General features: G+C 43.0%; 1 protein-coding gene across 5 annotated transcripts in view; it reads left to right on the top strand.

Annotated features, from left to right (window-relative positions):
* The first annotated feature begins 408 nt into the window (after window positions 1–408).
* Window positions 409–13,617, top strand: part of kdr (kinase insert domain receptor (a type III receptor tyrosine kinase)) — a 28,426-nt gene continuing 15,217 nt past the window's right edge. For 3 of the 5 annotated variants that reach the window (XR_008809997.1, XM_056276290.1, XM_056276291.1), the window contains exons 1-14: window positions 409–759; window positions 2,064–2,157; window positions 2,289–2,491; window positions 3,161–3,282; window positions 4,077–4,245; window positions 4,633–4,772; window positions 5,087–5,270; window positions 6,377–6,500; window positions 6,738–6,907; window positions 7,213–7,369; window positions 9,008–9,128; window positions 9,337–9,448; window positions 12,238–12,582; window positions 13,463–13,609. Coding sequence is in view for 4 of the 5 variants with exons in the window: in XM_056276290.1 (XP_056132265.1) it covers window positions 693–759; window positions 2,064–2,157; window positions 2,289–2,491; window positions 3,161–3,282; window positions 4,077–4,245; window positions 4,633–4,772; window positions 5,087–5,270; window positions 6,377–6,500; window positions 6,738–6,907; window positions 7,213–7,369; window positions 9,008–9,128; window positions 9,337–9,448; window positions 12,238–12,582; window positions 13,463–13,609 (2,155 nt within the window). In the remaining variant the exon portion in view is untranslated. The remainder of the gene's footprint in view (window positions 760–2,063; window positions 2,158–2,288; window positions 2,492–3,160; window positions 3,283–4,076; window positions 4,246–4,632; window positions 4,773–5,086; window positions 5,271–6,376; window positions 6,501–6,737; window positions 6,908–7,212; window positions 7,370–9,007; window positions 9,129–9,336; window positions 9,449–12,237; window positions 12,583–13,462; window positions 13,610–13,617) is intronic. The other 2 variants (XM_056276289.1, XM_056276288.1) reach the window with 2 other exon arrangements.

The following is a 13,617-nucleotide window of genomic DNA, read 5'->3' as shown; positions in this document are numbered from 1 at the left end:
ATCACGTCAGTGACTGCACCTTAGGGCACTTAGAGATGTTTATATTTGGTTTTCGTTTGGTTCCTTTGGCCACTTTGATTCAATCAAGTGACAGCTGATAATATGGTATTGACAGCTCTCCTCAGGTGGAGGACTGGGTCACACCCCGCAGGCGCATCTGTAGTCTGCGCCTTTTGAACGCAGTCAATGATTGCGCGCTCCAAGATAAGGCGTTGCTCTACAATTAGAGCGTTTCCAATTAACATCAAAACCACTTTGAGACATTTTTCCTCCTCCGATAACAAACCCGCTCCCTTTGAGCGTGTCAGTGAGCAAGTGCTGTTTCCTGAGCAAGCTGAGTAAGTGGGCTCAGACAACCGAGGCAGTGCGACACGTTGACGCGCGATTCCGCCGCTCTGGCCAGGCGCCACCCTCCCCCCGGCGTCCTCACCCACCCCCGGCGTCCTCACCTCCGGCTTGATGGGATCTGGAGCGCAAACCGTGTTCAGTGTGGAGACATCCCAAGCTGACTTCCCTCCCTCCCACTCGTATAGCTTCCATACTTTGCGACGGGGCTGAATTTCCGTAAGCATCCCAGGGAAATACTACTACTGCAGACCGCCATTGTCGGACGCGTAATGAGCGGGTAGGATGAACCTGAAGTGAACTTTTAATTGGATCTTCATGCGGGAACGGACGAGTTTTCTCATCGGATGATGGCTCAGGCAGTCTCCGTCATCCCACTGCTGGGCATTATTCTGGATCTGCACTGCGTCGCTGGTGAGAGAATACGGTTATGATTTAGTTGGAGAGCAAATTGAAATGGTTAAAAACAATGTCTTTCATGACAACTGCTTTCAAGTATTGCTTTGAAGTCGGGCCATATTCGTGTTCTTTTACACCTGACAACCTGTTAGGGTAATATGAGCTATTTGGTTTTAATTAAACGAAAACAACCACATGGTATGTATTCAGTTTAATGTTGACATCGTGTTGGGAATGAATTTTGTGATGGACATGTGGGGAATGAACAGAGGATGAGGGAAAACTTTCCCTGTGACTAAAGCTGCTGCAGTTTCAACTATCCTATAATAATGCAAGGTCTACACATGCTGTGTCATAACCTCAAAGAATGGCACATTGCATTTCCTTTTTCTTTTTCTTGTAATTTGGGATTGATGTACTTAAATAGATAATCAATATCGGAATTGTGTCTAAATACTTGTTGATCTGTGTGACATGTCATGCCCTCCCACAGCGTATGTGTTATGGGGCTTAAGAGGGAGGTGGCGAGCGTTGGGCTTGTATCCTCTGAAACAGGAACCCCACCTAGGCCATACAGTGCTGGGCTCTTGAGCCTGACCCGGCCCATCTTCCTCAGCTTCCTGTTTTGACACAGCTCCGCCATTTGCTGCAGCACTGGAAAAATAATGGCCCAGAGTAGCCAGACAGCCATTTACAAAGCATCATAGCTGACTTTAATTTCTGTGTTGTTATTATTGTTGTTGTTGTTGTTGTTGTTGTTTTTGGCAACATGTGTAATTGTTCCTACAGTGTCTCTCATTGTAGGGATCTGGATAACTGGTATAGTGCTGTTGATGCAGAGATCACTCTCGTAGTTCATTTTCCACTTAAATCTCTTCATAGACTGTGTGTTTGGTAAACAACGGTAATCTGACCTCTGAACCCTTGGAGGAAGCGTGACTTGTTAAGGCCAAACATTGACTGATATATCCTTACTGTTGTTTGTGTTTGCTGGAACGAATCAGAATAGAATAGAATAGAATGCAACTTTATTGTCCAGATGAGGCCAGAGAATCACCTTTGGTCTCACCAGGCACAACAAAAACATCACATTACATCAATACAGCAAATCTCATCACATGACACACAATTGTATGACGGTTAATGCACCATACACACGTTGCACAACATACATTCAGTGGAGAAGAGTGCAGATTAATGCAGTTTGTTTATCAAATTTATTGCACCAGTAACAAAAAATCCCTTATAGGTCTTTTTGTTTGCCAGGGGTACTCTGTAGCATTTTTGGGGTGACCAATGTCGGTTAATGTTTCCTCTAGCTATAGAACTGCGGTTCATGCCTGATCCCCCAACACTGAACGTCACTGGCATCCAAAGGATAAATAAATCTGATAACCTAGAGCTCAGCTGCAGGTGAGAGCAAAGACCATGATTTATCTAAACATGTTATCACGTTATTCTATCCGTCCATCCATCCATCCATCCATCCATCCATCCATTGTGGTAAGAGTTATGAAAGACTGGTTGTTTCCTTCATCTGACAGTGGTCGCCAGTACCTGAGCTGGACCACTCCTTCCACAAGCAGACGAGTCTCCACAAGTGACTGCAGTGGATCAGGGTTCTTCTGCACAACGTTGCGGCTCACCAATGCGACTGCCAATGAGACCGGAGAGTATCGGTGTTCCTACAAAGACCTCGAGGTGGAGGATGGCAAAACGTCAGCAGCTGCTTTTGTGTTTGTCCACGGTATGACTAATCCCAATCTTCCTTTGTAACGGCAAAAGCACCTGGAGTGTTTGAAACACCACAGTTGAACTTTCTTTTTTTTTTTACTGCGCTATGTTTTGTTAGACATGAATACAGACAATAACAAAAAAAAACATGTAATTTTTATTTTTCCTCTAAACATACTGAGGAATTTTAAATAGGGCACTGACACCGATGGATGAGAAAAGTGAAAAATAAATGGAAATGAGAAAAAAAAACACATGCAATTTCCATGTGGAGAACATGTTTTGTGCACATTAGCATGAGCATTTTGCATGCTAATTTATCTCCATCAAATGTTCCAAAACCACACATTTCCCAAGTGCAAAATCACATTTTCCACACATTGCCCATGTGTTTTTATCATGTTGATCGTACATGTGGGGCTGTTGACATGGGATTTTCCACACGTGAAAATCATTTGATTCGTGCTGTATTGTGTTGCCTCGCACTGTGGTATGGAGGGATGTGAGCTGATGTGGGGTGAAATATGTTGAGCTTTGTTATTTTGTATATAGGAGAATATGGTAATGTGGTGTTGTGTTGTGTGGTGTGGTGCTGACTGAGGAAACCACTTTGTCGTCATTATTTTCTTATGATTTCGACGTGAATGCACATTTGCTATTTGTGTGTGTTGTTTGATTTCAGATTACAAGGTGCCATTTGTGCCGTCTGAGAAAGAATATGAAGTAGTTTTCATCCGTGAAGGAGAACGGGTGATCATACCGTGCCGCGGGTCGGTGGAGAACCTCAATGTGACACTCCATACTGTAAGGAGCAGTTGTGTGTACCTTTTATCTCTTTTCCTGGAGCAAATTTATTATTATGCCTAATTGCCAATATTGACATAACCAGGCAGGTTGTGTTTGATGAAACAATAGCAGTAAATAATGACTTTTTGGGGGGGGGGGCAGTTGCAGAACAATTCCATTGCCTGTGTGGGGTATGTACCCCCACCCTTTTGGCACATCAGCCAATATAGCCTCATACAGTGCTTCTACGGCATGTGTTATCTGCATGAATGTGGTTTGGAAAAACTACTACAACCTTTGCCCTTTTCCAAAGAAAAAAAAAACCCACAAGCTGAAACGTACCAATTTTCCCTTTTCTCAGCATGTAGTGTTGTCATCACATTTCATAATGGCCTGCAACCTGCTGTGGCATTGTGATTTACAGCCTGTCAGAATCACTTGAACCAGATAAAGGCGGCTCATCTGAACCCTTTAGATCTGCTGAACCAGCTGCTGCTTTGAAACCACACGTTCAGACTCTTTTGACAGGCACACGTCTCCTGATTTCTTTAATTACTTTGAATCCCTCATTGCTTTTATTGCCTTTATTATTTGCCTTTTATTTCCCTCCATTTCGTTTAATCGCTTATGTTATGATTTTTTTCCATCTATTATCTTTTTTATTCATCTATTATCTTTTTTTCATTCAAGGCATGATGAAGTAAGGTGCAAAACATAAGAAAAGAAAAAAGAAACTTCAGAATTTGCAAGAAGAGCTATAGCAACAATTACACAATTACACATCACATCTTTAATCTTTCTGTGTCTGTCAGAAGTATCCCAAGAAGGAGCTGTACCCAGATGGGAAGGATTGTCTGTGGGATGCCAGGACGGGCTTCACTGTTCCCAGTCACCTGATCAGCTACGCCGGGGTGGTGTTCTGCCAGACTCATATAGACAGTCAGACCTTCAAGTCCCCGCTCTACATTGTTGCTGTCGTTGGTATGAAGAGAGTATGAGAAGAGATCACAGTGATTCCTGTTAGAGCAGTGTTTTACAATATGTCAGCAGAGAAAAGGGAGTTGTGTGTGTGTGTGTGTGTGTGTGTGTGTGTGTGTGTGTGTGTGTGTGTGTGTGTGTGCGTGTGTGCGTGTGCGCGCGCGCACGCGCACAAGACAGAGAGAGAGAGAGAGAGAGAGAGAGAGAGAGAGAGCAAGACAGTAAGTGGGAAGGGAATGAGGGAATAAATGAGTGAGTGACTGAGTGAATAAGTGAGCGAGGTACTAAGTGAATGAGTGAGGGAGGGAGAAAGAGAGAGAGAGAGGTTGTGGTCTCAGGAGAACAATAGGCTTTCGACTCACTGGCATGTCTTCCCTCCCTTTTCCGCAGGATACAAGATCCATGACCTCACCCTGACCCCCACAGAATTGAGGCTGTCTGTGGGGGAGCGGTTGACACTCAGCTGCACCGCCAACACAGAGCTTAATGTGGGCATTGAATTCAACTGGACACACTCCAGTCAGGCCTTGGTCAGTACCCATGTCCTCTCGACTGTGCTCCTGTGCTCTTTGAACCTTTCCGATAGCCTCATGTTATATACTGACATTCAATTCATACTGAAATTGAACACTTACACATGATAATGTAAATTCAAGACAGAGGTACTGTATTATGTAATACTGCGTACATGTTTTTTTTTAATTCACTCATGTCATTTGTACACGATTGCCCATTCATAGTGTTCCCACTTACTATTCCTAAATGCGCAAATGAGCTATGAACGAATCTCATTTACTAGTCGACGGTATCATACATAGGTTCTTCACATTTCTCCACTTTTCAGACTTCAGTGAGTGGTTTGGGGGCACCCCACACGGTATCCCACAAAAGGAAGCTGTGGAATTCTCTGGAACTGTCCAATATGCTTATAGTTGAGAATGTGACGGTGAACCACGCAGGAGAATACACCTGCACTGCATCCAGTGGTCAGATGGAGAAAAGTGCCACAGCTTTTCTGCAGGTGTATGGTAGGTGCATGGATTATATGTTGTTTAAGCAGAGAGCATTATGGTACCCATAACATGCTTCACATTGGGTTACATTACATTGCACCACAGACATTTTGAAATTCACATTTTCATCCCTTCATGAAGCCTTGAATATTTTGTTTACTTGAATTGATCACCTTTGTGACTACTGTCGTAGTCATAACTTAACTACATGAAAGATTAGGCTATAAAATGTCTGGTTAGAAAACTATACAGTGGGGGGAGGGGTGTGGGTGGCAGTCTATTCCAGTGCCTGCCAGCATGGGGATTGCCGGGTCTAATCTCCATGTTGCCTCTGGCTTGCTTGGGCGTCCCTGTGGACACAATTGTCCGTGTCTGCAGCTGGGAAGCCCAGATGTGGGTATGTGTCCTGGTTGCTGCACTAGTGCCTCCTCTGGCTCGGCCAGGGCGCCTGTTCAGGGGGGAAATAGTGTGATCCTACAACGCTCTACACCCCCCTGGCGAAACTTCTCACTGACAGGTGAAAAGAAGCGGCTGGTGACTCCACATGTATCGGAGGAGGAATGTGGTAGTCTGCAGCCCTCCCCAGATCAGCAGAGGGGGTGGAGCAGTGACCGGGACGACTCAGAAGAGTGGGGTAATTGGCTGGATACAATTAGGGAGAAAAAAGGGTGGGGTCGGGTAGGGTGGTGGAAAGCAAACTGTACAGTGTTTTACTTTCAACATAAAAAACAACAAATGGGAAAATTGAAGTTTGTGACATCTTTGTCGAAACAACAAGTAGGTCCAGGCTCTGTTCTCACCCTATGTATATTCTTCTCATTGCAATATAATCTGTTTGTTTCTGCTGCAATGACCCCCAATCACTGAAGATTCATTCAATTTGACATTTAAACTAGCAAGAAGTTACTCTCATCCACTAAAGCTCTCATTATGTCCTGAGTCTTGGCCAACATTTTTAAACCGTAAAGATTTTAAAGTTTTAATGACAATGATCTTGGAATCAACTTACCATTGTGTCAATAAATAGTACATCATCCAATGGCCTCCAAATCTCTGAACCCCTGAATCTTTTAGTTATCAGTACCATTATTACTTTTTTCTCTTTTTTCACCTATTTCCAGAAAAGCCTTTCATTGAGGTAAAGGAGCCATGGATGAAGGTTTTGGAGGTAAATGTGGGTGACCAGACATCTGAGTACCTCATCCCTGTGAAGTACTATGCCTACCCTGAACCCACTGTTAAATGGTAGGTTCACGATGAGTGGTAGTGGTGGGAGCTGTAATATCATACATAGTTTATTTGAAAGATAAGCATACAACTTCTCAACAAGGCGACGTAGTATGGAGCCATCATACATATGCTAATCACAGAACTACGTTTCCACATTGTGGTCTTTTTACCCGTGTGATTGTTCATACAATCTGCTATTCTCTAGATAGTCTATCAGTTGCATTGTAATGCGTCCCACTTCTGTCCATGCAGGTATAAGAATGGCCAGCAAATTCGTAAGGATGACTACAGGATCAAACCAAGAAATGACGCACTCATAATCCGTGGAGTCACTGACAAAGACACGGGGAATTACACCGTTGTTCTGACTAATAAGATCACTAAAGAGGAACAGACTCGCTCCTTCCAGCTATTGGTCAATGGCATGTACATTCTCGTCTCCTCCCCCCCTTAGTCCTCATCTCTGTTTTCCTGTTGACCAGCATTTGGGCTGCAGGGCAGTGTAGGGAAACTCACCAGGGACTTACTGACCTGGTCTAACAACCAGATCAGTAAATCAGCAAGTCCTGGGTGAGTCTTCAGCACTACTCTAGAAGTACTATTCTGCACCTGATACTGCACGACAACCTCCCTATAGAGGTGTTGCTTGCCTCAATATAGCTCAGTTATATTTTTCCTGTTGTTCCTGTTGCCAGTGTATGCTAATATTTGATGTCTTCCTATGCAGTGCCTCCCCATATCATTGAGAAGGAGGTGGCTGTGGACACTGATGTATACATGTATGGTAGCAGCCCCACCCTCAGGTGCACTGCCTATGGAATCCCCACGCCAGCAAACATCCAGTGGCAGTGGATGCCCTTAGAGGACTGCCCAGAGGCCTTCCAGTGAGTTGAACCTTCCTCTCCTTAATGTGTGCATGTACTGTGTGTGAGTGTGTGTGTGTGTGTGTGTGTGTGTGTGTGTGTGTGTGTGTGTGTGTGTGTGTGTGTGTGTGTGTGTGTGTGTGTGTGTGTGTGTGTGTGTGTGGAGAGAGAGAGAGAGGGAGAGACAAAGAGCGAGAGAGCGAGAGACTGATTTGTGTTTGTAGGCGGCGCTGCTCAAATGCCCCTCAGATGTTCTTTATCAACAGGTTGTCGATGTAATGGCAGAACAGCAGCTTTCGTGATGTTGATAAAAACATGATGAGAGACAATGAGAGCAACCTGTGACCTGATGTAGATCAACGGATATGAGTCATAGTGTCACAATGTCCATTTTTGGAAAACAAAACAAAACGTGAAGTATTCAGATCCAGAATGTGTTTGCTAAAATCATCTCAGTGTGCGATACTCAGATAAACTTAGCAAGGGCAATATGCTTGTTAGTTTGCTTGAAATCCATCTCCAGTGTTGTGCTGTTGCGCGGTGTTAGCAGTGGTGTCAGTGATAGCTGCCCTGTAACTGCATTGCAACAGGATACTTACTGTAAGGGGTCTTGGTGAAATTGATTACACAACAGTCTCCTCAGGTATTTGGTCAGGCTGAAGGTTGTTGAAAGAAGCGAGCAGAAGTGCGTGGCTGCTTTGACCAGAGCAGACCATCAGCAGGGCCTTATCTTCAGCCAACACATCAGCACACTTCCTCAGTCCTATGCTACATTTCCTGTTGTTCCCGTGGTGTTCTCAATCAAAAAGGGCTTCTTCCTGTCAAAGTTGCTTCTCTGCTTGCATGCCTTCCTGTCCTCAGCTATCTATCTCTACATTTATTCTCCTTCACATTTTTTCAGTGTCCTTTCATATTCATTGTGTGTTCTGTATTCTGCAGAATATCAAAACCAGGATTTGCATCTTTATTAATTGAGATTACAGTTGGCTCAAGAGCATTTTGGAGTCCAGCCTGTATAGTTTTGTGTGTGTGTGTGTGTGTGTGTGTGTGTGTGTGTGTGTGTGTGTGTGTGTGTGTGTGTGTGTGTGTGTGTGTGTGTGTGTGTGTGTGTGTGTGTGTGTGGCTATATGGGAACATTTGCGAGCAAGTTCATGGAAATACTACCACAATGCAAGTCTGAAAATAAATTATGTAACCCAGTACACACACACACACACACCCACGCACACACACAAAAGAAAGAAACAAAAGTCATTACAAAAGTTACAGTTTTTTATTTATTTTGGTGTATTTCTGAGTGGGTGGAGTGGGAGAACAAGAGAGAAAGTAAGTCAGGGAGTCAGAGAAGGAGTCCAAGAGAGAGAAAGCACCCAATACCATTATAGATGCCAGAGTGATGTAGTGAGTACTAAAGCACCTGGATTTCACTCTCTGTGGTGGCATATGTATCTCTTATACTTAGATACTGTATCCTTTAACAAGACACTAAATCCCTAACAGCTTCAGGGAGGCTTTTCTGCATCTGGCGCTGCACACTGACCTCCATGTGGGTGGGGTGCAAGAGAGAAGATACTTTGTCAGGGCTGAAGAACTATTGCTTTATCATCATATAAGATGTTTTTGAGTCTCATCTGGATTCTGCTCATCTGAATTCAACAGGGTTGGTTTGTCAAAGTCTAGCGCCAGGATCAAGGAGTGCACTAAATGGAGAGACATCAGCAATAGCACCGGTCAAAACCCTGTTGACCCAATCAGAACTGAAACTGATCAACTGCAAAAGGTACTCTTCTGTTTTCCACACTAATATTGCCTACACACCAATGCCAGCTCAGACGATCATCCGATCCCATATCCAGGGGTTCCTAAACTCTTCATATCAACTATACAGTATCATCACTTCTTAATGAAAAGTGGGTTGTGTCAAAATGTATTTAATTTGGATTGTCTAAAGAGGCTATTGATTAGCAAAGGTAAATGTATTTCCACAGAAAACTGGTAGTTCTTTGAAGATTCGTAAGGCTGAGGTTAACGCCCTCTATCGATGCCTGGCTACCAACAAAGCAGGGCAGGATTCACGCATCATCCTTTTCCATGTGACACGTAAGCGCAGTATCTTGCTATTTCTTTTTTTCTTTACTTTTCTAATAATAAATGGTGTATTAATTTGAGTCCATGTAAATTTGTTTCATGTGAGTCTTAAAAGCGTTTCTCTTTAAGGCCTACCTTAATCCTTAAATGGTCTCTGGTGGCACTGGCTGTTACTATTGCACCCTTACTTAAGCACCATTGTTCTGGTGTCTACTTTTGAGCCCCTTTCTATTGGACTTGCAATTTTCTATGCCCCCGTAGCATATTTTCACTGTTGTACTGTTTCGAGGTAATGTTAAGCTGTTTTTGATTTTGATTTTCCTACTCTCCACCTCTTGATGATGCAAAGTGTGCCAAGACTAAATCGCATTTGATCTGACCTGCTCTCATGGCTATGATACGATTACCATGTAATGCTATACGATGCCAGTGGGTAGTACTTGAACGTATCTGCTAATTGCTGACTCTCTTTGGAAAAAGGCATCTGCCAAATGAATACATGTAAATGTGAATATGACTGCCAGACAGTCCTACATTTCTCAATTGATCATCAGAATAATTATTCTCTTCAACTTGACAAACTGATTAATCCCTCCAAATCTATCCCTCATTAGTTTCTCTCTATGACCAAATGTGATAGATTTGCTTTCTTTTTTAAAAAAGATCTTATGTCAAGATAATATATTAATTTCTTTCAGCAATACAGCTACACCTGTCTCACCCTCACACCAATGTTTTACCATGAGATCAATGTCTACATTCTCACCTGTTAACACTAGCTATTTGGAGGAAGTAATTCAGCGCCTAAAGCCTTGCACCTCCTCTCTTGACTCCATTCCTACTGAACTGTTCAAATCCGTCTCCAATTGCATTGTAAATTACTTAGAAAACAGTATTAATAGCTCCCTGCAGACGGATATTTTCCCTGCTTCTCTCAAACTTGCTGTAATTTCACCTCTGTTGAAGAAAAAACAATCTAGATCCATCTGTCACAGACCAATTTCCAATCTTTCTTTTCTAGGCAAAATACTTGAAAAAGTAGTATACAAACAACTGGATGAATATATTTCAACTCATAATATATACAGTACATAACAATCAGGTTTCAGAGCCAATCATAGCACAGAAACAGCTCTCTTAAGAGTAATAAATGACTTTAAGATCAACAGTGACTCAGATAATTTTGATTTAGTATTGTTTGATCTCACTGCTGCCTTTGATACTGTTGACCATGCATGACATTTTAATTCAAAGTCTTCATGATTCAGTAAGCCTAGCAGGTCCTGTTCTTAACTGGTTTTCATTCTACCTAAAGGACAGGAACTTTTATGTTTCATCTGGTAGTTTTAAATTTACTGAAACCAACATTTTCTCTGGCGTTCCACAGGTGTCAGTTCTTGGGCCACTGCTTTTTAATTTATATATGTTCCCACTTGGTATTATCATAAAGAAACACAATATATAACTACCATTCATATGCCAATGACACACAGTTGTACATTTCTCTTTCCTCTGGTGATCTTAGCCTGTTAATAAATTAGTGAACTGTATTTATGAAACTAATTACTGGATGTCCAGGAACTTTTTACAGCTGAATGCAGACAAGATCGAGATACGTAGTTGGTCCTAAAAGTCACAGACAGGAGATATATTCACACCTGGCATCACTGCCTCTGAAATAAAGTGAGCAAGTCAGAAACCTTGGCATTATTTTGGAGACTGATTTCAGTTTTGAAAATCACATTGCCAAATATCAGCAGAACAGCATTTTATCACTTAAAAATATATATCAAAACTTAGAGTATTCATATCTCAAACTGACTCTGAGAAACTGACTCATGCATTCATCTCAAGCAGGTTAAGCTACTGTAATGTTCTATTTGCAGGATTATCCAAATAGTCAGCAGGATGGCTTCAGCTCATTCAAAATATAGCAGCCAGATTCCTTACATGTACACAAAAATTTTAACATGTTACTCTGGTACTGAAATTACTTCATTGGCTCTCAGTACATACAGAATCACTTCTGACTTGCTCACTGATTATAACCTGATCAGGCCTCTCAGGTCACCAGACAGATGTTTTCTAGCTGTACCCAGAATTAGATCCAAGTCTGGTGAGGATGCTTTCAGTTACCTTGGTTCTGCTGTCTGGAAAATGCTGCCTGCTGACCTGAGGTCCACCACAACTGTGTCCAAATTCAAAAGCAAACTCAAAACTTTCCTATTCTCCCAGGCCTATGGTTAATTACTGTGTGTGTGTGTGTGCGTGCGTGCGTGCGTGCGTGCGTGCGTGCGTGCGTGCGTGTGTGTATACCTGTATGGTAGCACTTGTTTCTTGTACAGTTGGTTATATGTGCCTATCATATAGGCACATAGACCCTGTGATGGACTGGCTGCCTGTCCAGGGTGTCTCCCCGCTTGTTGCCCAATGACTACTGGGATAGGCTCCAGCATCCCCGCGACCCCAATTTGGATAAGCAGTTTGGATAATGAATGGATATAGGCACATATAACCAAATAGATAAATTAAATGGAAACCCCTGTTTCTATTTGATTGTGTTGATTTTTTTGGGGGGGGTAATTGTTGTATAGTAGGTTTAATATACATTGGGTGCATTCTTCATTGATTCAGTTTCTGCATTTTAGTCGTGCTTATATTCTCATATTTATATTGTTTGTGTTACCTATGTTTGTCATGTTTATGCCTATATTTTATATTTTGTCTTTTAATGTAAAGCACATTAAATTACTTGTAATGAAATGTGCTATATGAATTGCCATTGCCATATGTCATTATAGGTGGCCTTGAGCTAAGTGTGTTCCCATCCACTGAACCCATAGAGGCTGACCAGGTGGTCCTGAGGTGTAAGGCTGACAGGTTGATCTATGGGAACTTGGCATGGTTCCGTGTCACCAACGTCTCTAATCCTGAGCGCAGCCCCTCTGTGCAGCCCTGTCATTCCCTGTCATTGCTCCAGCAGCCCCTCCCCCAGGCCATGCTCTCCGGCCTGCAGGGCACCAACGTGACCCTGGAGCTGCCACTTCCAAATGCATCCCGTCAGGATGAGGGTCTTTATGCCTGTCGGGTGGAAAACATCAAAACCAGAGAGAAGACATGCCTGCTGCACCACCTCTCTCTCAGAGGTACAACTACAGCTTAAGAAAAAAAAAAAGACCCACTCTTCACTGTATCCACAATAATGATACCTTTTAGACTCAGAACATAGATATTCAGAAAAAAATCATATGGCAGGTGAAAAAAAAAAGAATCCCTAATGGAGTGAGGCAATTCCACATGTTTCTAATGATGTATCGCTGCTTTCGGAAATTTTGGAGAAACTTGTCAACATCTTGAACCAAGCAGAAACAATCAAATAACTCCACTTGCATCAAAGAATGACATCCAGGGCATCCGGGTAGCGTAGCAGTCTATTCCGTTGCCTATCAACACGGGGATCGCTGGTTCTAATCCCCGTGTTACCTCTGGCTTGGTCAGGCGTCTCTACAGATACAATTGGCCGTGTCTGCTGGTGGGAAGCCAAATGTGGATATGTGTCCTGGTCGCTGCACTGGTGTCTCCTCTGGTCGATCGGGGCACTTGTTCAGGGGGGAGGGGGAACTAGGGGAATAGCATGATCCTCCCAGGTGCTACATCCCCCTGGCGAAACCCCTCACTGTCAGGTGAAAAGAAGCGGCTGGCGATTCCACATGTATTGGAGGAGGCATGTGGTAGTCTGCAGCCCTCCCCGGATCGGCAGAGGGGGTGGAGCAGCAACCGGGATGGCTTGGAGAGTGGAATAATTGGCCAAATGCATTTGGGGAGAAAAAAGGGGGCAAACATTTTTTTAAAAAAAGAAAAAAGAATGACATCCAGATCAACAAAATTGTTAAATATATTTAATGTACTGACTTGCATTATAGACAAATGAAATGATCCAACTCCAGTAGCAGATACTTTTCACCTGCTCGCATTATGTTAGAGACGAACGATACCTCAACTGTCACTGGTATTGTTGCATTTCAGCTCTTGAAGCTGCACGGATCCTGAGTAATCTAACTGACCAAAAAGTGAATGTGAGTACTACGACCACACTAACATGTGATGTCGCTGGTACTCCAAGACCAACTGTGATCTGGACCAAAAACAACCGCACGGTGGTGAAGGACTCAGGTGAGAAC

The sequence above is a fragment of the Lampris incognitus genome, chromosome 3 (genome assembly GCF_029633865.1).
Source record: "Lampris incognitus isolate fLamInc1 chromosome 3, fLamInc1.hap2, whole genome shotgun sequence".
NCBI classification, from domain to species: Eukaryota; Metazoa; Chordata; class Actinopteri; order Lampriformes; family Lampridae; genus Lampris; species Lampris incognitus.
Note: the sequence above shows the minus strand (reverse complement) of the source record. Positions and strands in the feature narration are given on the sequence as shown.